Genomic DNA, 23,397 nt, shown 5'->3' with positions numbered 1-23,397 from the left:
GCAGGCCTCGGCTGTATCCTTGGAACTTTTTCACATATTTCACCAAGTTCTCCTACTTTTGTGGACAAATAAAAAGTAAGCAAACACTATATTTTCATGTTCTGCTGCGCTGTGCTGATGATTCATTAAAGGAGTTATGGCCTTATGGGTGTAGAGGTCAAAGGTGGCTGATTTTGCGCTGTCCTCGGTGCTGAAACATGGCTGATTTTGATAGGTGTCACTAGGTGATGGGTGTAACGGGCGATTGTCCGCACTTCTTTAACACTGATTCATCATTGTTTTATTAAACATTCAGGGTAATTCGTTGTTTGTGTTCACGTGATATTATCGGCTCATTTAGTTAGTAAAAGACGCTTTAAAAACTGTTGTATTCTTCGAAATTTTTGTCCCTCTCTTACTGCCGGAACAACAAGGCGGCCGGTGTCATATACTGACACTGACTGCGCATCATACTGAGATTGTATATGCGCATAAATGCACATGAGCGCACATGTGCTCTACCGGAAAATGAATTTTTACGTAAAAATAATCATTCATTTTTAGGGATGTAACGATTCACTCAACTCCCGATACGATTCGATTCACGATACTGGGTTCACGATAGGATTCTCTCACGATTTATTTTACAAAATGGGACTGTAGACAATTTTTTTTTTTTGGGAAAAAAACTAGAAAATACTGTATTATTTTCCTTTTATATTTCATTGTCAAAATAATTCCTTGATAAACTATTCAAAACAATGCAATTTAACTAAAAATAAATCTTGAATGAAATAAATAAAGGAATAATACAAATGAAAATTAAGCCTATTAATTTAAATTCTGGTTCTATAATAAACAATGCAAAACTGCATAATAGTTATTTTTCTTTTATAAGTGCAACTGAAAATGTATTTTGTGCCTTAACAATTGGAAAAACCGTGATTGCACTGATTTACGTCATATTTGTTTGGACCAGCAGAGGGCGCTGGTATCCCAGTGGTCGGTTGGCATGCAGCTATCTTGCAGTGAAGAAGAAAAGCTATGCTAGCAGACAGAGCTAATAGAAAAACGTGACTTTTACAGATATTCAAGTAATATTACAGATATTCTTTCGGTGCTAAAGGGGTAATGAATCATTTATTAACATATTTAAGAGTAGAAGGTGGCCAGAAAGAAAGTATTAGCAGACTCCGCCCGCCGCCTACACTTGTGGATAAAAAAAGGACTGCGATTCAATTTTCAGAAAATCGATATCAACCGTGATACCTATGAATCGATTTTTAACTGCCTTACGATTAATCGTTACATCCCTATTCATTTTTGTTTATTTTTGCTTTCAAAGTGAACGAACACGTGTTTTATTTGTTTATTGGATTATGTTAGGGTTAGGGTTATAATCTCAGTACGGAGGTAAACTCAGACCGTGACACCGATGTTCCAGGACCTTATGATTTACAAACTAAGCACTGTATAAAAGTATGTAGTATAGTTTATAACCGACAATATCCAAGCAATAGGTGACAGGTAGTGACTGTATTTGTTTATTTTGGGGAAATCTTGTCAAATACTGTAATTTGAGGATTGAGCAGGATTTTGGGGGAAAAAAATAATTTTCTTTCAATAATTTGAGAGTGAAATTGACTTGTTGAAACTGTTGAGTTTCACTAAATTTGTGACAAATTCAATAATGAAACTCCACTTAAGTAATTGTAAAGTTCTACTTTGAAATGTGTTTTTTTTTTTTTTTTTTTGTGTGTGTGTGGGTGTGTGTGTGTTGTGTTTTGCATGAATGTCAATATTTATGTTTGGATATGATACAGGGATTTAAAGTTACTCCCAATTTCTGCCTATTTTTAATCAATATTTTACATTAAAATTTGCTATTTTTTCAAAATTATCAAAATTCCTGGGCATAGGTTCCTGTGGAAAGATATTTCAGCCCCTTTGCAACACTGTTCTTTCAGCCATTTTTTTTTATTTTACCCTGCGCGCCGATTTGGATGTTTTAAAGGGCCAGATTTGGCCCCCGAGCCTCGAGTTTGACACATGTAATCTCGACACACAAAATCTCGACACACAAAATGACCAAAGGTTTTGTGTTTTTTGGAATGAAAATATGCTTCATAAAGAAAAAACTCACACCGGGAATGGAAACCCTGCTACCCCGTTGAAAGACGGAGGTTTTGACTACTGGAGTAACAATAAATGAAGTGGTGGAGCTAATAATAATAATAATAATAATAAGAGGTTAGTTAGGACTAGGACTGGGTGAAATTGTTAGAGTAAGGGTTACAGGGTTGTCTAACTCATTTTAGTTAGGGGCCCAAATATGAAGTAGTTTGATCTTAAGTGGGACTAACCAGGGGACATGAGGAGGCGGGAAAACAAGCATATTTTAGGTGGGAAAATAAGCAATTTCAACATTAATGTTCCCAAGTTTGCACTTTACACAACATTTAAATAAAGCATAAAGAATGTGAGGCACCAACAATATTCAGGCATAAGTGACAGATATCAGTCCCTGCAGGATTTTCTCTTTTAAATTTAATTTCATTCATTTTTAATTTAATTTGGGGAAATTATGTGAAATGATTTCAGGAAAATTGAGTTATTTGAACAATTTGAGATTTAGAATAACTGCAGTAATGTGATAAAAGTCTGGGAAATTTGCCATCCTCTAAATATTGTGGAGTTTCATTGAATCTGTTACATCATTACAACAGAATAATTTGGTCATTTAGACAACAATGCAAGCCGAATTGCATGATCTAAATGGCCTTTAGTTTGACACATACGGTTTAACAACAGCCACAGTAAGAATAACACGCCATCATGTGTGAGTGATTGTTATCAGGTTTTCCTTTCTTCTCTAGCAGGTTTAGTACCACGGGCACCAACAAAAGAGTGTGAAGTTTAATGATTTCATTAATATGTGATTGCCTCTAATGGTAAATCATTGAGTAGAGACTGTTTCTGCCTCTGAAACAAAAGGTCTGCCTCGGACGAAAAACCCCACAGTTTTGTTTAATTTTCATTTTTTTGTAATGAACCTTCAAAAGGTGAAAAGCTAGTTCTATAAAACGACATCTTGTCAGCATTTCCTGAAATGTGTCACACGCATTTTATTTTGCCTTCAGCACTGGTGAAAAAACACTAGCCTTTGTCCCTTCTGACCGTTTTCTGACTTGTCTCAGCATTCATATTACGTACAAACATTGCTTGTATTGACAATCTTACTACCACTGGTTTTCTGCTTAGGATTTGATTGGTTTTTCTGTTGCTCTCCAGTAACGTCTGTCTCTTCGATGATTCTTTTTTTTTCTTTTCCAAACAGGTTCAAACCATATATCAGGGGTGTCAAACCAATTCTAGTTCAGGGGGCCAAATATGAAGCAGGATGATTTCAAGTGGGCCACAGATTTTATGCGGAAAAATGAGTAAATTCAACATTATGTGCTCTAGTTTGCACATGTACGTATACATACAATACAAAATGTGTATAAAAACGACAATGATAAGCAATAAGTGACTGAGATCAGTCCAAACAAGGTCTTCACTTTATATTAGATTTATGACACATTTCTATTTATTTAAGGATAATTTTGTGTAATAATTTGAGGAAAATCAAAAGATTTTGTAGGAATTTTGAGGTTTTTTTTTTTTTTTTTTCCAACAGTTTAACATTAAAAATGACATTTACACAATGATTCTTGTTTATTTTAATAGTTTTCCTTAGGTTTGTTTTATTCTGGCTTGATTTTCTTTATTTTTTAAAATTGTTTCAAAAATCCCCCTAGCACTTTGTATTTGTATTTATTAGCTTTAAAGTTGAGAACAAATCAATTCAACTCTTGAATATGAATACCTTACTAAAATAGCATCACTCAAATCTTTAAATCAATTCCGTGTATTCAAGTTCTTAACTCTCCTACTGTGTTTGCCGACTTCGCAACTTTGTCGTTATATTTGGCGACTTTTGTCAAAAAAGCAACTTTTAGTGCATTATTTGATTTCTCTGTCGATAAATAAATGAGGAAAATGACTAAATGACTAAAATAGGAATCACCTGAATGCAGTACATGTGTCCTTTGCACCGTAAAGATAGCATCAAGCTAAAAGCTAGCAAACATGTGCAATTAAATAAGTATTTAAATGTTGCTTAATTTAGTGTTCGGACTGACAGAAGATTGATATTTTTATCAGGCTAATAGTTAATACCTGAGACTTCACAGCTAATTCTTTTCCCATCATACTATTAGTTCTTTTTTTTTTGTTGTAGCTGTCGGTTTATACCCAGGGGGTTAATCTTCTTAAAAAATGGAAACATAAAGATCCCCACACACAGCAGTCGTTCACATAAAGGCTTATGCTGTGCTATTGTATCTTCGAGATAGCTACAGCTAGTGTTGTCTCGTGCTGTGCAATGCAGTGTGGTGATAATCTGTTTTTGTAAAAAGCACGGGGTGGGGGGGACGCGGAGGCAAGCACACTGGGGTTTGCTGTTTTCAGTCAGCGACATTAAGCTCAACAAGGGCCTGAAAAGTTTGATCCAGTGTAGCTACTGTACATCCCACCCAGCAAAAACATCTAAACAATGTCAAAATGCGGTAGAAAGGTGAAAAGTTGTGGTTTTCTGGTCACTGAAAAACATTTTCTCTCTTCAGATGTCTTGTTATGGTATAAATGTGGTTGAAAAGTGGAGGTAAACAGTCTTCTTTTTCTGATCGTGGTAATATGCACTTAAGATTTATTTAGTTGTGTATTATATCCAGTGATGGTCAAGTTACTCTGGAAAAGTAATCAGATTACAGGCTACTGATTACTTTTTCAAAAAGTAATCAGATTACTTTAGTAACTTTATTTGAAATGTAATCTAACTACTGATTACAAAGTACTTTTTTATTTTTAATGGAGCACACAAAGGTATGGCAATAAGAGCTTTATTTTTACGTTAACAATGGTAAATTTGCTAAATTCTATACAAAAATGTGTTTTTTTTTTCCTTTGTGTCCTACTAAATAAAAAAATATAGACAAATAATATGCACAGTAGGAGCCACAGATACACATTTAAATGAAATAAATATGCAGCTATGAAGCACAGCGTAAAGCAAAATCTTGCTCTATCTTGTTTTATCTTACACACAAAAAACAAACACAAATTTTTCTTTAAAATTTCCCTTGTAGTGTCATAATAGCAACAAAACATATGACATGGCAACCGCACAGAAATAAGAGTTTGCTCTTTGTTCCTACTGTTCACGATTTAAGGGAACATTGGGGCAGGTGAAACAGTGATTGTACCTCACTAAAAGAAGCTTCTCAAATCGTCTCAAAGCCTTGGGGTCAACACCGATACGCCTGAACTAAAAAGGCGGTCCTTGACAACGGACCACAATATTCTTTCCGCTTGTGCCAACAAACGCGAAATAATGGCTGTATTTCCAACTCGTGAAAGCGTACTTTTCTGACGGCTCCATGCTGCGTTTGTTTTGCTAAGTTAGCAGCTTGCGGTAGATTACGATTAAGTCGCATATTAGTGTGACGTCATCTAAATGAGACCCGTCCTGGTCTTGGGGTTAAATTGACAATAAAAGTGTTAATAACGCTTTATTCTGATAGCAAAACATGGCGATCAAGTAACGCATAGTTATTCGGTTAAGTAACTATAATCTGATTCCCAGATTTGAAAAAAAATAACGCGTTAGATTACTGCGTTGCCGCAGTAAAGCGTTACTGACCAACACTAATTATATCTACCGTAACTTCACAAAAAAAATGAACTAGGAGCTCTGTGTTTGTCCACCGTTCTGCAGTTGGTTAATGTCAGGTCAGAGGTCCCCAGCTTTGGGCCTGATTTTGAAGGCGCAAAACCTTCTTTAAGGGACATCCAGTCTCTCCCTTTTTTGTAAGTGGTACGAGCTGGTACCGTGAAAGTTAATGAGTAGATAAGGAGAGTTTGGAATTCCAGAAGGAGAGTTTTCTTTCGACAAATCTTCAAAAAGAGTCTGTTTCTTAATAGTAAGGTTGGTTTGCTACAACTACAAAACCTTTTTTTCTTTTTTTTTTTGCCAATTTGGTCCAAATTAGCCCAAATAAAAGGGTTAAAATTGTTGCACTACTTACCCCAAACTAAATGTCCTATTCCCAATGACTATTTTTGGACCAAATGTGCTAATTTTGGACGATCCAATAACAACACAATTTCAACGACTACATTAGGGCAAAATTTGACTAATTTTGACGATCAAAAAACCACAATTTCTTTATTTCTTCACTTTTTATTTGGAAAACACATATGTATTGTTTGTTTATCACAGTCAAGCTGACGCTATTCTTCCTGGGGTCCAATAAAATAGTTTTGTTAAAATACAGAAAAAATTTATCTTTCTCCAAATAGAATTGTTTTACATCATCAAAACAAAAAATCAGTTCATTATACTAGTAATAAGTTATCATAAAACATTATCCCAATACAAATTCATGAAAAACAAACTGTATTTCATTTACAATTTCAACCATAATACAATACCGTCATACATTCTCAGAAATTTTGCTATTTTCATAAATCAGATAGGTTCTAATGACAAAAATAGAACACTTTCATACATGTATGCCAAGAAGGAACTGTTTTAATCATATTTTAAATACCTTTACATTTTCCAGCTGTAATATTTAATTTGGTTTAATTTAGTGTGTTATGAGTCGCCCTATAAGTGAACATTCAATTTGGCTTTTGGTAGAATAAACTTCCCTGCAGTGAATAAATAAATGAATAAAATGAACAGAGAAAAAAACAAACAAAAAAAAAAAAAAAACAGCAATTTCAAAGACTAAATAAGGGCTAAAAATGTTTAACAGTCCAGCTATACTTTTAAATAAAACATAAATAGTTGTTTTTGACTCATCATTACTGTGTTATACACCTGTGTGGCTCTTTCCCTATAATAAGTGAGAGTTCTGTGCTGTCTGTTAGACCCGTAGTGTGTAAGTAGCCTTGAAAAAAAAAAAAAAAAAAATGTTTCTAATCAATCTCATTTGGAAGGTGGTGAGGAAGAGGAAGGGCAGCGGGGAGCAGAAAGCTGTGACCAGCACTGTCACACACCTCAAACACACTTTAAAGCCCAGGGGGGTGGACGAAGGTCATGTTGGGTTGTTTCTGTCAACCCCCTGTCATTCAGCATTAGCAGAGTGCGGGGTTGACAGCTCGTGATGGCTGTAACGCAGATTGATAATGATTTTTTTTGCCCCCCTCCCGCTCCAATCATTTTCTAAAATAAAATACAGTATGTGCTACGACTTGACGACTGTTTAATGTAGCTTTTTTGCGGAATATTATATTATTGTAATAAATGGTTCAATGGCCTAATCGTAAATAAAACTTTCCAAAATTTAACATACAACAATAAGGCGCCGATTGCAAAGTTACACATGCTAAAATAAGCAGCAACTTTTTGCAACATTTAGCAACTTACTTTAGACCAGATTTAGGTATTTATAGGTTTATTTAAAAGGAACACTGTGCTATTTTTCATCTGTAGTCCCTGGGCAGAATGAGGTACAGCAATATTTGTCAATGTTAAATCTTAATCAAAATGTTTAATATGAAATCTAAATGTTAAATCTAAATCTAAATGTTAAATCTAAATTACGTTCGCCAATGAGCTTTTATTTTGGTACTTCCGGTGAATTTGCATATTAACTAAATATTTACTTTCACCCGTACCATCTACATTTAACATTTAGGTTTTAAGTTAACGTTTAGCATTAAGATTTAAAATTTAGATTTAGAGTTAACATTTAGCATTTAGATGTAACATTTAGCATTTAGATGTAACATTTACCATTTAGATGTAACATTTAGATGTAACATTTAGATTTAACATTTAGATTTAACATCAATGTTATATTTTTACGAGAAAGTAATTATCACACATTTCTCAAATATTGCTGTAAATCTGATCAAAAGTAACATTAAAAAATCCCCATATTTTTTTTAAACGTGATTTGTTGCTAAATGTTGCGAAGAGTTGCCGTTTATTTCAGCAGGCACAACTTTACAATCGGCACCCCATATAAAACAAAGTCATTTCTTAATTTTGTTTGTATACATATCTATTGTTTTAGCCCTATAATCAGTGCAGCATTTTCTTCTTCTAAGGTTTTTCCTCATACAGTGGAAACTGAATGAAGCCCATTCAGGCGACCGTGGGGCTCCATCCATTTGAGCCTGCTGCTGTGTCAGGAGAATTTTCTGCCTGTGCGAGGACTTCTGTCATCCCCTCCTAATGTCTCTGCAGCCTCGCAGGCGTCGAGCCAGACAGGACCCCCCCATCCCCCCATCCCCACCCCCCCGACCAGCATTCCTCCCATCCTCCACCCACCCTGCCTACACTGCTGAAAAGTGTAGATGAGCTCACTGCTACGTTTTAAAAACAACCCTTGAGATAAACATTTTAAATGTTACATTAGCGGGCTAAAACAAGGTCATATTCAATGCTAAATTTACTCTTAATTTAGCTGTTTTTAGATTTCATGCGACCTAAAACCTTTGAAATGTACTTATTAGAAGATGTATGCCTAACAAAATGCATTATATTGCACCATATTTGTTTTTTTTTTTTTATTTTTAAAAATGGGTCAATTTTACTTTTTTAGAGCCTAGGTTCCGCCATCTTAAAATTGCGTGATTGATGACATCACAAGCCCTGTTAGCATGTAAACATCCCATTGTTTTTTTATTGAAGTGAAACATTCAACCTGCTTTTTAGATCATTTTGCAGCTTTTTTGGTCAAAATACTAATTTATGCTGCTTTTGGTTGCTCTAAAAAAAAAAAAAAAACAGGAATTGTTAAAGATGCCGATGTAACCGTCTTTTTTTTACCGAAAGACAAACAAGTATTTTTGGGTGGGATGCCTTCAACTGTCCGTGATTACTCACTAACTTCAGCCATCAGAGCCTCAGCAACACACTGTTTAACGGAGAGTAAAGGTCCCTGAGGAGAGCTCTTCTTCTCTGCTTCATTGTCTACTTTGAAACCGCAGAGTAGGAACTCTCGCCCCCTGCGGTCGCGGATTATTTTTCTGGTCACAAATGTTTTTATCCTCTTTCGGTTAACAAAACGGTTACATTGGCATCTTTAACTTTTTCTAAATATTTAGAGCAACCAAAAGCAGCATAAATTGGAATTTTAACAGAAAAAGCTGCTAAATTATTTAAAAAGCAGGCTGAATGTTTCATTCCAATAGGAAACAATGGGATGTTTACAATTTAACGGGTCTGGTGATGTCATCAATCATGCATTACCATTAGCCTAGCAATAGCATTGATATAGCATTGGCATTAACCTAGTATGAGCCTAACAATAGCAATAACCTAGCATTAGCTTTGACTTTGCATTATCTTTAACCTAGCGTTACCATTAACCTAGCATTAGTTTAGCAATAGCATTGACATTAACCTAACATTAGCATTCACTTAGCACTAGCTTTAACCTAGCATTAGCATTAGCTGCACTATTTATGTTCTAGTTTCCAATGCTGTCAGGGTGTTTTTAATTTTCATTCACATACCCCCTATGACAAGTTGTGTACCCCTGGGGGTACCTGTACCCCCCTTTGGGAACCGAGGACACTGTGTGTATGTACATTTTGTAGTCAGTCACTTTGATGAGGTAAAGTTAGAGAACAACAACTTGGGTTTATTTAATGAGATGCATTTGTGGCATTTCTAATGTCTAACCTAAATCTTGTGTTTTTAATCTATTTAGTAAATACAGTATTGTCCCTTCAGATATTACCTTTAAGTATAAGACATTTGTGAATTTGTTTTCATTTTTTTTTTTTCGAGGAAAAAACAACACATTTAATTTAGTATCCTGATTTGATCATCACAACTTGTTTTGGTTCAAGTCAAGCTTCAGCCAACTAAATATTTAGAGAATTTTAATTGATCAAATAAATCTGTTTTCAAAGAGAACTGTGCATTTCATACATTTTATGTGTACCTTTTTTTCAAAGCTATTCCAAAACACATTCTAGTGAGTTAGCGGCATTACAATCTGCTAATTTACTTTTGTAAAGTTTCTGTCAGGTGAAAGTTCAGTGTTAACTATGAAACAGAAAATGCTAAAAGTTACTGTTTGTTGTGAGCTGAACAATTGCTTTTTTTTAATGACTTGACATATTTTTTTTTTTCTAATTAGACTATAAGTCGCACTTATCAGACGCTTTCTACAATTTTGACGATTTTTCATGTAAAAAAAAAAAAATGTACAAATAGGTCGCTTCGGGCTAGAAGTCACATGACTGAATGCTAAGGTGCTCCGAAGTGCGTCTTTTCTTACGAGGCATGGTTTCAGCTGAAGAAGGTGTCAATCAAATGACTCAGCCCATTAGACAGCAGATTGGTAGATTGTGCCGCCAGGTGAAAAATCTACAGATATGTTGCGCCGGATTATAGGTCGCTCTCTAAATTTGAAATGGAAAAAAAAAACAGCATTGATTAAGTTTCCTTAGACAATGTTCTTTTCTTTTCATTGGCAGACTCATGCTTTTTAGATTCCTATAATGTGCTTACGTGCTCACGTGTTGGGTTTAACGAGTCTAGTAATTCATAGACATCTGAACCATTGGCCCCAGTATCGTCACCGTTACCGGGGTGAGAAGAAATGGATGAAGCTTCTCCTTGTTTTGTTGGATTTGTACGTCTTGAACTCGGCTCTTTGGTCTTTTAATGGAGGTAATTATGACACTGGCAGAGAGCCTGGAGCTTTTGTTTCTGAAGTAAATCAGTAGGTGGGAGATTTAGTGACTTACCTTGGTTCATAGCCAAAGTATCTTTATCAGAGATGTTTGACAGAGCATTAGAAATATGATTTTAAGAGGGAATGGATCAATTGTCATCATTGGTGCAAGGTTTTTTTTATTTATTTATTTATTTATTTTATTTTTTTTTATCAGTGTTTCATTTCATTGTTCATACATCTGAATACCTCATAAAGTAGAAAAACATTGAGGTACAAATTTGTAAGAAATCTGATAATAGATCTTTATTATCTCATTTTCTGAATAATGAAGAGATAAAGAATGTAACATTGGGTTCATCTGTGTTTTACGTCGCTTAGAAGTGCTTCATAGACTCTATACATTTTATACAGCGATGGGAATCTATAGTCTATTACATTTGAAGTTGGATACAGATCGTGCTGAATATTTCTTTCGTTTTCTCTCCTACATCACCAAGGAGATATCTATTAGACAATCTCCCAGGGCGGATAATTTTCTTCCCAGTATGCATCATGCCTGCCTCTCTATTAAAGGAGGAGGTGGTAGTGGGGGTGGACGCTTGATTCTCACTGAAATTAAAAGATCCATGGACGAAAGCATCCATGACTCATAATTCAAGACTGTGAACATCGCGCTAGTCGAGATCCATTTACTGGCAAATTGTTTGTTTTTGTTTTTTGTTTTCATTTTTCTTAGGAAAAATGTATAAATGATTTAAAATAAAAACCTATTTGTTTTTTTTTGAACAAAAAGTGTAATTTGCTGTGTCAAATTTGCTTACAGGGATATTCAAACTCTGGTTTAATAAAACCTAAACACTTGATTGTGCAATAATACAAAACAAGGGTGTTTCACCATATTTAAGGTGTTTGGTTTATGAATAATTGGCAGGTGGTGGTTTAGTGGTTAATACGTCCGCCTCACAACAAGAACGTATTGGATTAATTTAGGGTATACCGGTTCATATCGAATACCGTTATATATTTTTGTTATGATATGAATTTTTAATATATCGCCATACCGGTGTATTTGATTACACAATTTTCAGAACTCTACGCTGCGCCGCGTTTCAGACCGGACCCTTATCAACGTTGCACTTCTAGGAATTAAAGGAAGGTAAACAGTAGCGCCCTGGTGTTAGTTGTGGTGTAAATCATACGTGCAAATGGATAAGAAAGACACAATTGAAAGCTCTGAAGCTGCATGTGAGCATATGCCTGCGTGCGCATGCCTCTGCTACAGGAGAACAACACGCGCGGACATGGAGGCACGGTTAGCTTAGCATGTCGGCAGTAATACACAAAAAAAGAGGGCAAAGGATCGCAATTTGTAATTCCTACAACGCGGAAATAAGTCCTGGTGGCGAAAACTCTTATTAACCATAAGAAACCACCACACCACTGAGTATGCAGCATTTAAAGCTAGAAATCAAGTTAATGCTGAAGCTAAGCTAGCGCACCAAAGAGCCATTGGGCTGTTGTTGCGAACTCGCATTACTACTAGTGTGGATTTATTCTGCAATATTCATCCTAAGTCTTTATCCTCTATCCTTGATGTATCCCTTATCCTTATATTTATCACTATTATTGATATTGCTGCTGGCTTGTGTTTTTGTTCTGCGCACCGACGTCCAAGTCAAATTCCATGTGCTGTTTTATTTATTTATTTATTTATTTATTTTTTAATTGTACTCGGCAAAATAAACCTTTCTGATTCTTATTCTCAACCAGTAGAAAATGCTGTGAACACCTGATTATGCATTAATACCGTCATATACGTGAAACCATTAGAATTTAGAAAGTGATAAACATTTTTGGTCAGTGTTAGTTTGACTGAAGTCTCTAAATAATAGCCCATAGGGGTGAATGAGAGTGGTTGTCTGTCTGTGTTCCAGGGTGTTCCCCCTGCCTAACGCCCAATGACAGCTAGAGATTTGCACCCGCAGACCCCCACCCACTCTTAAAAAAGGAGCAAGCGCGTCAGAAAGATCACGTGAATATTTAAAATTGAATATAAAAGTAAATAAATGTGAAGCAATAATGATAGTTTTATCTGTGTTATGGAGGACCAACTCTGCCATAATTAAAAATAAATAAATAAATCACGCCATACCATAATATATGCCATAAATGCTATTTTTTATTTTATTTTTTTTAAATATTGACCTAATTTATTTTTATTTACATATTCAGAATAAATTATTGAATAAACAAATAAAATATAACAAACTATATGTACTACAAACATGTCTGCATAATTATCTAACATTTACTAAGCAACTATAAAGTAACAGTTTCCATTATTTTATCTATATCCTCCTTTTTTTGTTAATCTTTTTTTTTTCTTTCTTTTTGTTAACAGATTTATGTTTTATCCCAAATTCCGAACCGTTCCGTAAACTCACTCCACAGCTCGATATGTACATATACAGTATAAGCATATATATGTTTTTCATTGTTTTTCATGCTTTCTTTTTGTTTTTAGATTTCCCCTTAGATTACATTTACAACATACAATATATTTTTTCTAAAGAAACTTTTACCTGACAGATGATTGTGTCAATCACTGCTAGTTTTTTTTCCCTCATAAGGGACAGCACGTGTGAGTGAATTCTGTAGCGGACCTTGAATGAGAACTTGTTTTAGACATTGCTCTACATATTCTATACATATACTCTTGTATATATCTGTATTATATTAGTGCATTTGTATCATTTTATCTTATTTTATTTTTTTATTGTAATGTGTGCACTTGTATTTAATCATTTTTTTTTTTTAAATTAACATAATTGTACTTAATTTTTTACTGTATGTTTTCTATTTACCTTCTTTGTTTAGCGTTACGTCTTTTCATTTGTAATATTTCCCAAATCTCTGTGTCATAAGTCATTTCCCTCTTGGATAGATAAAATATTTCTGATTCTGATTGCATTTTTTCTGTTGAATTGCGGTTTGTGTCCGTTGCCATGTGGTTTCTAAGAAAAATAGAAAGTGACGGTCAGTAGAGATATAAATAATTTGTATTCAGTATTGCACATGAGAAAAGCCCAGCTCAAATAATCAGCCTTAGTGTATCAACAAAATACATAAACTAATTAAAACTTATTGTTTATCTTTACTTTTATCTTTGAATAAAGAATCTTTAGTTTCAAGCACTTCATTAGATTCATTAGACGTAGCAAAAAGCTAAAGTACATTTCAGCAGCCTGAGTCTCTTTCACTTGTATATTATCTATTGTCTCCTGCTAAATGATACATAGCAGACTTGATGGAGACAATTCATGTATAGATGCACAACTACCGTATTTTTCGGACTATAAGGCGCACTTAAAATCCTTTAATTTTCTCAAAAATCGACAGTGCGCCTTATAATCAGGTGTACGAAATTAATATGTCAAAATGTTTTAGTACAACTTTGGTAAACTATGAAGCTGCACTGCTTGATGGATTTTTGGCACTTTAGGGCTACCGTAGTCAGGGGCCTCGTGGAGTGATATGTACCAGTACTGTGCTTCAACATACTGAACTGAAAAAGTGAGTGTATTGTTCTGTATTTTGTGTTAAACCTGAACAATGTTGAGAGTTATTGTTAATGAGTTGAATTAAGTTTGACTTATCTGACTATTTTGTTTTGCTTAATGCGTCTTAATAATAATAATAACAAACCGGTGCGCCTTATAGTCCGGTGCGCCTTATGTATGAAAATAGACCCAGTCAAACCCATTCATTGATAGTGCACCTTATAATCCGGTGCGCCTTATAGTCTGAAAAATACGGTAAGTGATTTGGAACTAAGCATGAAATATACAATAAGTGTTGACAGTGAACAGGACTGGTGGCAAATGAGTTTCCATTATTTTTCCCAAATTCATACAAAAAAATACAATTCTTAATATCATGTAACAATAATAATACTAATAACATCTCTCCGCTCTAACAAATGATTGGTTGAGAGTGCAAAATAGCTGGTATATTATTAGTTAAAAATGTAAACAAAGCTACACGTCCTTACTACGTCATATTCGGGATGGCTTCGTTGAAAGACACTAGCAAAATGCCAAAAAAAAACACCGGACATCTTTCAATGCAGATTACATAAAAGACCTCCATTTTATTTCTAAAAGTCATCTTAACTAGCATAATGGCTGTCGCCGTGACTTTCGACGTCAGTAGTCAAAGATTGACACGCGCCGACGAAGAACCAACAGACGTGCGGCAGGTTTTGTGGTGTACGTTTTCACCAAAATGGTCCCAAACTTTTAAGACTTTAGGTTGGTTCTTCTTTTGTTGTGCAATTCTTCTTTGCAATGTAATTGGTGAGGCATGTATGGTCCTGAAGCAAAAGTGAAGCAGATTATACATATATACAGGATATGTTATATTGTTTATGTGGTTGGCGTGAATCTCAAGATGGTCTATATATCGAGTTCTATTTTTTTTAGGCCCCCTGGAAAGAATTTCAAACTCCGCCTATGACTGGTGGACAGATTTTATGTTGTGGTGTGATTCGGATGTGTGTGTGTGTGTGTGTGATGTGTGTGTGTTGTGTTGCAGGTGAGGGGCCTGACGTGTGCGACTGACTGCAGTCTTGCGGGCAGCAGATAAACATCAGCAGTGAGTGAAGCCTGCAGTTTGTCCTTGGTACAGGGGAGAAGGACAGCCTGGGGTCTGAGAGGAGACTCACATCGATTTTCTTGGTGCTTGTCGAGTGACGGTCGGAGAATCTAATACTTAACAAAAATCTTCACTTATTTTGTGTGTGGAAGTGTACACACACACGAGGATGCGGACACGCACTGATATTTAAATAAACAATGTTGCGTGTGTCACTTTCCCACCTTAAACAAATTGTAGTATTGATGTTTATTCAAATTATTTTTGTATGTCCTGTGAGAACAAACACTGTCAAAATGATGTTGACAGGGTCAATCAATAGAAACATTCCGCTTTGATCAAACAACTATAATCTCTTAATTTACATTAACCTCTAATGTTGAGTCCAAACAGATCAAAAAGAAATTCTGTAGGTGTATTACTACAATGAGAAAATAACTGAAAAACATTCATTTCAAATCAAAAATGTTATCATTATGGCAAATAAATATGTATATTTTCCCCTCTGCAGGAGGAATTCATTTGTCTGTTTAAATTCTAACTAACTAAATAAATGACACCTTTAATGCGAATGTTATGATTTATTTTTTATTAAGGCGCTCAACTTTTGTGTCATGAAAAATAAAAAAATTGGTAACACTTTTCTTGAAGTTGTATATATATAAAGCTGACGTTACACTGTCATTATCTATCATTAGCATGAACAAAGTGTCATTAAGCTGTTATTAGGTGTTGTTTGCTAAATGATGACACCTTTGGAGCTATGTTGGCATTTTTGAGGTCAGGTGGAGAGATCTAGAGGGGTTAGGTAGGGTTAAGACATGTAAAGCAAATTGTGACAGTGCCGCGTTACGTAACTGAGCCATCATTAGCATAAAACCGACCCTGCTGCTGAGGCACACCAAACTTCTGCTGCCTCCAGCGGGTGCAATTCGGCCCTTAACCGAAAACAAACCACATATTCGGCCTCAGGGGAAAAAATGTGTCCGCTGGTGCCACATTTTCTGAGAAATTTGCATGTTTATACGCCGCAATTAAGTTTTTTTCCTCTCGCGGGCGCAGTTTTGACTCCACCCGGGAGGGATGCACATATTCGGACTCGGGCGGTAGCACTATTGACGCTGGAGCCGCTTTCATACTGCTCTCTCCCATAGACACAGTAAAGAGGCGGCGCCCTTCCCATGCGGGGGGCGTGGTTCCAGCGCCTCTAACTGACACGACCCCAGCGTTTGTGCTTGTTTTTCCATGATTTTGAGACCTAATTTTATATACTTATTCATACCAGTGTTATACTTCACGGGGAGCAACATTTCATTATTTTAGTGTATCACTACAATAGTAGTTTTGAAACTCGACAATAAGCATTATTATATTTATGCTTGTATTTGAGTACAATTTCAGTCAAGTAACAGTACTCTTTACACCTCTGGCTAAAACACACCTGCAGCTATTGAAATAATGCTAGCTTCCCTAGCCATGTTAGCATACTTACCATCACATTGCATTGCATTTGTTTACATTGCCTCATCCTATATGCAAAAAAAACTGAACTTAGTCTGAATAAATTCAAACATTTGTCTAGTTTATACAAAGAGAACGTAGGTATTAACGATGTCACAGATTTTAACATGGAACAAACATTGATATACACACAGATAGCAACATTAGCACAGCTGATTAGGAAAGCACATTTCAATGAAACAGCTGCTTTGTGTGAATTCGCTGCCGACTGACCAACAAACATTAATTCTTTGAGTTTGAGCAAGTGGTACGATGAAGATAAGATTATCAGGATTCATTAATCCGAGCATTGCCTTTTTGATAAATCTGAATGCCAAACAATGGGAATGTCAGCAGAGTGGTGATGGAGAACTCTGCACATTCAACACATAATCACCTTGAAGTGCTCCGTGAATGAAAGTCTGGACACATTCAATCTTGAAACTTGACCATCAAAACATTTCCAAGAGAACTTTTCTTTGATAAAGCCAAGCAGAAGGGATAGCAGAAAAGTGTTACCTTCAGCCCCCGGGGTCGGGTCGGCGGGGTCAAAGGTGAAGGTCCAGGACGTGAGCCATAGGACAGGACAGAGGGTGGGGACACACATTGGTGGTGGAGGTCACAGGCGAGCACAGGGATGTGGCCGCGGGGGGGGATGGGGCGTGAAGAGGGTGGTGAGGAATGAAAGATGCAGATACAGAATGGGAGTATTTCAAAAGGATGGAAAGCTAAGGTGGAGAAAATGGGACAGAAATGGTAAACAAAATGGGATAGGAAAAAGCGTTGGGCTTTGGGTTGTGGGTTTAGAAAGGCTCAAGTTAAAGAGGCTGAGTCAGTTCCTCTTATTAAGGGAGGAAAAAAAAAAAAAAAAAAAAGGAAAACGAATCAAAAATAAACTGGAATGAACCCATACCTTGGTCGTTTAACGTCAGGTGCGCCAGACCTTGAAAGGGAAAAAACAGAAAAAAAGAACAGAAAGAGGAAGAAAAGAAGGTCATAAAAGGCACGGGAAGAAAAAAAGCATTGTCACAACGTTGGACTGCAGTTTGTGACAGACATCCTGGGGCAGAATCGGATGTCAGAGTTTAAATCAAAAGGTAAAAAATCAAAACGAGAGAGAGAGGGAGAGAGAGAGAGCGAGAGAGAGAGAGAAAGACAGAGATAGAAAGAGAGCAAAACACTTCTTGAGTGAGGTGTGTGAAAGGGATTGGGGTAAAAAAAAAAAGCATTTTCATTTGGTGCAACCCCCGAAGGCCATTGCTCTCACAAATGCTTTTTTTTCCCCCTCTGGAGTACTTATGGAACACACAGAACTGTTTGGCAGAAAAGGCTGGATTTGTCATATTTTACTGTACTCAAACTGTGAAATATAAAAGAAGCCTATGAGCTCTGCCAGGTCGCACAGAGAGGCCAGGGATGGGAAAATTCCCTGGTTTCCAACACCTCCATCATCCTCATGCTTGTGTTGGTCCACCGTTACCGTTGCTAGCTGAAAGTTATTGTGTACACATGTCAAATACACACATCAAGATATTCAAAAGGAGTACATTTGCAAAAAAAAAACCTCTGCTTTTCTAGCATTCAGCCTCTTAAGAATCGCACAGCAGCACAAACACTCCATTTCTAATACTTTACCATTTCAATGGTGTAACAACATTCCATCTACGATACGTGAGCAGAATGCATCAAAATAATAATAATAAAAAAAAAAAACAATTTAATCTCAAAAAGTTGCAATTTCAACAAGAAAAAGAGTATTGGTTCTCTTAAAACGAGCATTGAGCTTTTTGTATGGCTAATGCTAGCAGTGAGAGCCTTTGACAATAAACCTCAGTCATTGGTGGATATAACTAGGTTTCAAAAATCCAACAGCCAGTGCAAATCCAATCCATTGTCGGGGTAAACAAAAGGCAAACTTGAAATATGTATGTGTATATATATATATATATATATATATATATATATATATGCATTTTTTTTTTATCTGTTAACCATTTAAAAAAAATGGTAGAATAAGTCCGTTGGTGTCTTTGGTAAACATAATGTGCATTTTAAAAAAAATACACATTTCCTTTATATCTAAAGATTGGTCATTTTTGTCATTAATGTTGTTGCGCTTATCACATAAAAGTTGTACACAATTTCCTGGTTCTTTCAACCAAAACAACAATAGTGACAAGTTTAAGGCATTGAAGAAGCGATAACTCAAAGAACAAACAACAAAAACAACCTACTCGTACTCGGAACATGAAACCCCAACTAGAAAGGCCAAGACGTGGAATCAAACCCATCACAAACTGGTTGAGAACATTCTACAACCACTAAAGAATAACACAAATTACAATCTAGAGCCCATGATCAATGTAAACCCCTGCATGTTCTTTGATGTCAGAGCAAAAACCTTAAAAGAATAATGCTCTTTTGTCACACTAGTGTATGCTAACATGCAGTTCACAGAAGTAGAGACAGTACTTAAATCAAAGTTAAAGGCAATCTTTTTCTCTATTGCGTACGACTGAGAGCAGTGGTGGCTGGCTAAAAGAGGGCGCTCAGGCGCGCGCCCCCTTGTGTTTATCATTTTTTTGTTTTTTTGAATAAATATATTGAAAATAAACAATTATTTTGAGCACCATGTGCTTTCCTGCAGCTTCCTGCTCAAGTCTGCTGATTCGCTTTGCCGATTGAAGAATCGTTCCGCCAGTGCAGCAGAGTAGCCAATCACCGGCAAAGGATTTGACATAGCAACAGGGATATCCAATCAGCGTCGACGTCAAATCTGTTGCCAAGCCAAGTGTGCCTATGATGTGGGGAAACACGGTGCCTGTGGGGGGCAGCAACGTGCCTTTGATGAGTCTAGTCTGCCAGAAGTTTAAAAAAATAATAATAATCAGAAGAAGAAGTATGTTGACTTGACATGGCACAGCCCCCCCACCTAGAATATTTTTCACCAGCCACCACTGACTAAGAGGGATATTTTTGGACATGTTTTTGATGTAATGTGATTGTTGTTGATTTTAAATGTTGTTACTGTTGTTTCTTTGTGTATGAAATATGCTATACAAACACATTTGCCTTGCCTTCCTGAAATATTCTACTATAGTAAAAGTAAAAGAACTGGTTTAAAAATGTACTCAAGCAAAAGTAAAACGTAGCTTGTTTAAAGCATACAAGTAAAAGTAATGATTAGTAACAGTACATGCAATGTATTACTTTCCACCTCTGCCTGTCCATAGCATGAAAAGGACACATTACGATACTTGAATAACTGCTAATAATAATCAGAGCTGGCCTTCCCGCCTAGGGTGCCATCTGCTGGAGGGGCGCCAAATTGCACCCCACATTTTATTTTTTTATTTATTTTTTTATTGTAATTTAAAAAAAAAGGTATAATAAATGTTAAACACACCCTTTACAATCACTGTACATGTTTTCACTTTAATTGGATATTAATATTAAAAATCTGTAACTATACCTGCTAATCTTCTGCCCATATTTATACTCATTTTATTTTAATTATTGTTCTATTCTATATAATTCTATTGTGTTGTTTGCACATTGTGTTCTTTGGTTTTAAGAGTTGTGTTACTGACTAGTAAAACTAAACAGGAAAGTAGAAATGTCCTTGTACAGAAACTTTAATATTTTATTTTAACTTTTGATTGCACTGTGTGCATTGTTTTTGGATTTTGCACCATTTTTGTCATTGTTCCCTCGATACATTTACACTATACCTGTAGGTGTTATATTGTATAATAGTGCATTATTCTAAATTTCAAAATAGGTTGTATTTTTTTTTTTTTCAATGGTTTGTTGTGTTGCAGAATTGCATTGTCTTGTCTTGATATTCAAAATAAATAATAATGTGTACACGCTGTGTATAGACTTAGAAACTAAGAAAAACTTGATCTATTTTTATTCATTCTTGGAGGGCGGGGGGGGGCAACGTCCACTCTCGCCCAGGGCACCGAATGACCTAAAGCCGGCCCTGATAATAATACTTGTGTAGCAGCTACATCAATTCATTCTAGGCTCAAACTTATGTTAATCAGACACTCTTTTAATGTTAATAATTCATCCTCATTGTCATTAACTCAGTCTTTTCCGTTGTTGCTTGTCTTTTTACAAAAATGACATGATAAACTAGGGATTCTCAGAACTCAATCGCGCACGCAGGGCGACACCTTGGCAAATGATGGATAAAAGTTCGCTAAATTTCACTATCTGCTTTTTTTCCTCGCAGGAAAACAGCAAAGAAAAAAAAAAAAAATGGAAAGGAAATAAATTGGTGCACATCTGACTTGTAGCTGTAACATGTACACAAACGCTTTGCCATTGCCCAGCAGCAGGCATACAAATGCAAGAACTGCAGAAGCTGAAATGTCACTTAACTACAAGCTGTTCCCGTTGTCCCCTTTCTAAATAATATGTGGGACTCAGCAGAAGAAGAAGAAAAAAAGACACAGGGAGAGTGTGTTGTTGTTTTTTTCCCGTTGCGGCCCATTCCCTGCCGGCCTTTTGCAGTCCAATCATTTTCACTCTGCCTCCTCCTGTTTTTGTTCTTCTGCTCATAATCCATTAAGGAGATAAGCCCAGGTCTCCTGCAATGACACAGAATGATGCTGTAGCTGCATACCAAGTCTTTCAATAACACCTCACCAACCCTTTCTCAGACTGCTCAGACAGGCAGCAAAAAAAAAAAAAAAAAGCAGCAGTGTGGTAACCAATTTAACTGCTAACGGCATGAATGCAGACACAGAGCAATGGTGGAATAGACAAAGGGATGGCAGGATGTTGTGACATGACACCTCCGAATAGCTAACTGAGAATTAGCAAGCAACTGAGAAGGTGATGAAGAAAAGCCAAAAATACTGCAATTACAACAGCAGGTGAACTAGAACTCCAAAGTTTTTTTTTTTTTTTGTTTTTTTAAGTGCAATGAGGAAAACTGACTTTGAAAATCTGTGCTTTGCAAAGAAACTGACTTTCTTCATCATCCACATATTCAAACAAATAATCCATGAAAGTCCACAGGAGAACCACTGAATACTTCCAAGAACTTCCATTTAATATATTCGGTCAAGTCGCAAGTCACAATAGCGTTTTCATTAAAATAACAACAACACAAAAACCATTAAAAAAAGATAGCATGCCATTTTCTTTCTTCTTTTTTTTTTTTTTTTACATAAATTCAAATAAATAATCAAACTAAAACAATATAACATTTCTGTAAATAATCCAAAATAACATATAGATTAAAAAAATATGTATTGCTGTTGTGATAAATTCAAAATCAACATAATGAAATAAAAAAATGTTTTTTTCAGTTCAACAAAAATAAGACACAAGGACATTATTACTTAATGTTTCCACTAACAATGGATTACATGAGGCTTAAAAACCAAAAAAAAAGAAAGGAAGTAGCCATCAGGGTTGGGGTCAATTGTAATTAAAACAACAATTGCTGATGTAAACGTAATTGAATTGTAATTGATTGATTGGACACTGGCCATTGTTTAATTGTATGGCATGGGACTTTAATAAATATAATTTAAAAACCTTTTACCTATAGCAAAGGTCTGAAGAAAAATCTTCTTGCCCTCGGGTTGCCCTAGCCCACACATTTTCAATTAGTATTCTTAAATACAAGAAAATGACTTAAATGGACATTTAGTATTTCATTTTTCCTGGAGTATATTAATATTTTTATATTAATATTTTTGTTACATACACAAACGTAACTCTGTTTTGTCTGTAGGAAAATGCAACACTGTAGTTTGTTTGTATACAGCATGAAAGTTTAATAAAACCCAACAATGTTATATGCAGTTGTATCGTCATTTTAAATGTCAAAAACGTTTGTGGTGCTTATGCTTTCTTTTCTGTTGGAAACAGGTCCAAATGGCTCTTTGACTGAAAAAGGTTGCCGACCTTTCGGCAAGGCAATAAACATCGAAAATCATATCGTGAGATACGATGTATATCGATTTTACCAGAAATATAATTTTAGGTCAAAGTCACTGGCGTAAAATGTCAAACAGGCACCTCAATTAAAAGTTAGCTGCACAACATCAACATCGGAAACACTGTCCAAGTTCATCGCCATGTTGTCTCTGCAAAACTTGCACTATTTGGTGGCATCTTAGTACTTGGTGGTCAGAGGGAGTGAGGCTGTCTGTTGAATCGTGAGCTGAAAGTTGTGCTATAAATAATATCTCGAGCTCGGCCAGGGATTGGACTCTTGATCAGAGGGGTCTAAGTCTCATCCTGGAGTGAACTTTATTCAGCATGTTTTGGATTTGGATAATTGTAGATTATTAAACAATGAGGCTGTGTTCGAAATCGCATACTAACCTACTACACACTCAATGACTACTGTCTACAATGTACCGTTAAGGCACAAACCTACTCGGGCAGACCCCACGCACAACGGACTCTGCGCGGACTGTCCGCTCTCCCCAGAGCTTACATACCCGGGAGCACCGCCGCATCATGGTTTCTATTAAAATCCTACAAG

The 23,397-nt window shown here is 35.9% G+C and overlaps 1 protein-coding gene across 1 annotated transcript in view; it reads right to left on the bottom strand.

Annotated features, from left to right (window-relative positions):
- LOC114480175 (neurexin-2-like) overlaps positions 1 to 23,397 on the bottom strand; it is a 484,818-nt gene that overhangs the window by 203,986 nt on the left and 257,435 nt on the right. The window contains exon 4 of the mRNA XM_028474071.1: positions 17,797 to 17,826. Coding sequence (XP_028329872.1) covers positions 17,797 to 17,826 — 30 coding nt within the window. The remainder of the gene's footprint in view (positions 1 to 17,796; positions 17,827 to 23,397) is intronic.

This window comes from Gouania willdenowi, chromosome 18 (assembly GCF_900634775.1).
Source record: "Gouania willdenowi chromosome 18, fGouWil2.1, whole genome shotgun sequence".
In the NCBI taxonomy this organism is placed as follows: Eukaryota; Metazoa; Chordata; class Actinopteri; order Blenniiformes; family Gobiesocidae; genus Gouania; species Gouania willdenowi.
This window is presented reverse-complemented; position numbering and strand designations above follow the sequence as displayed.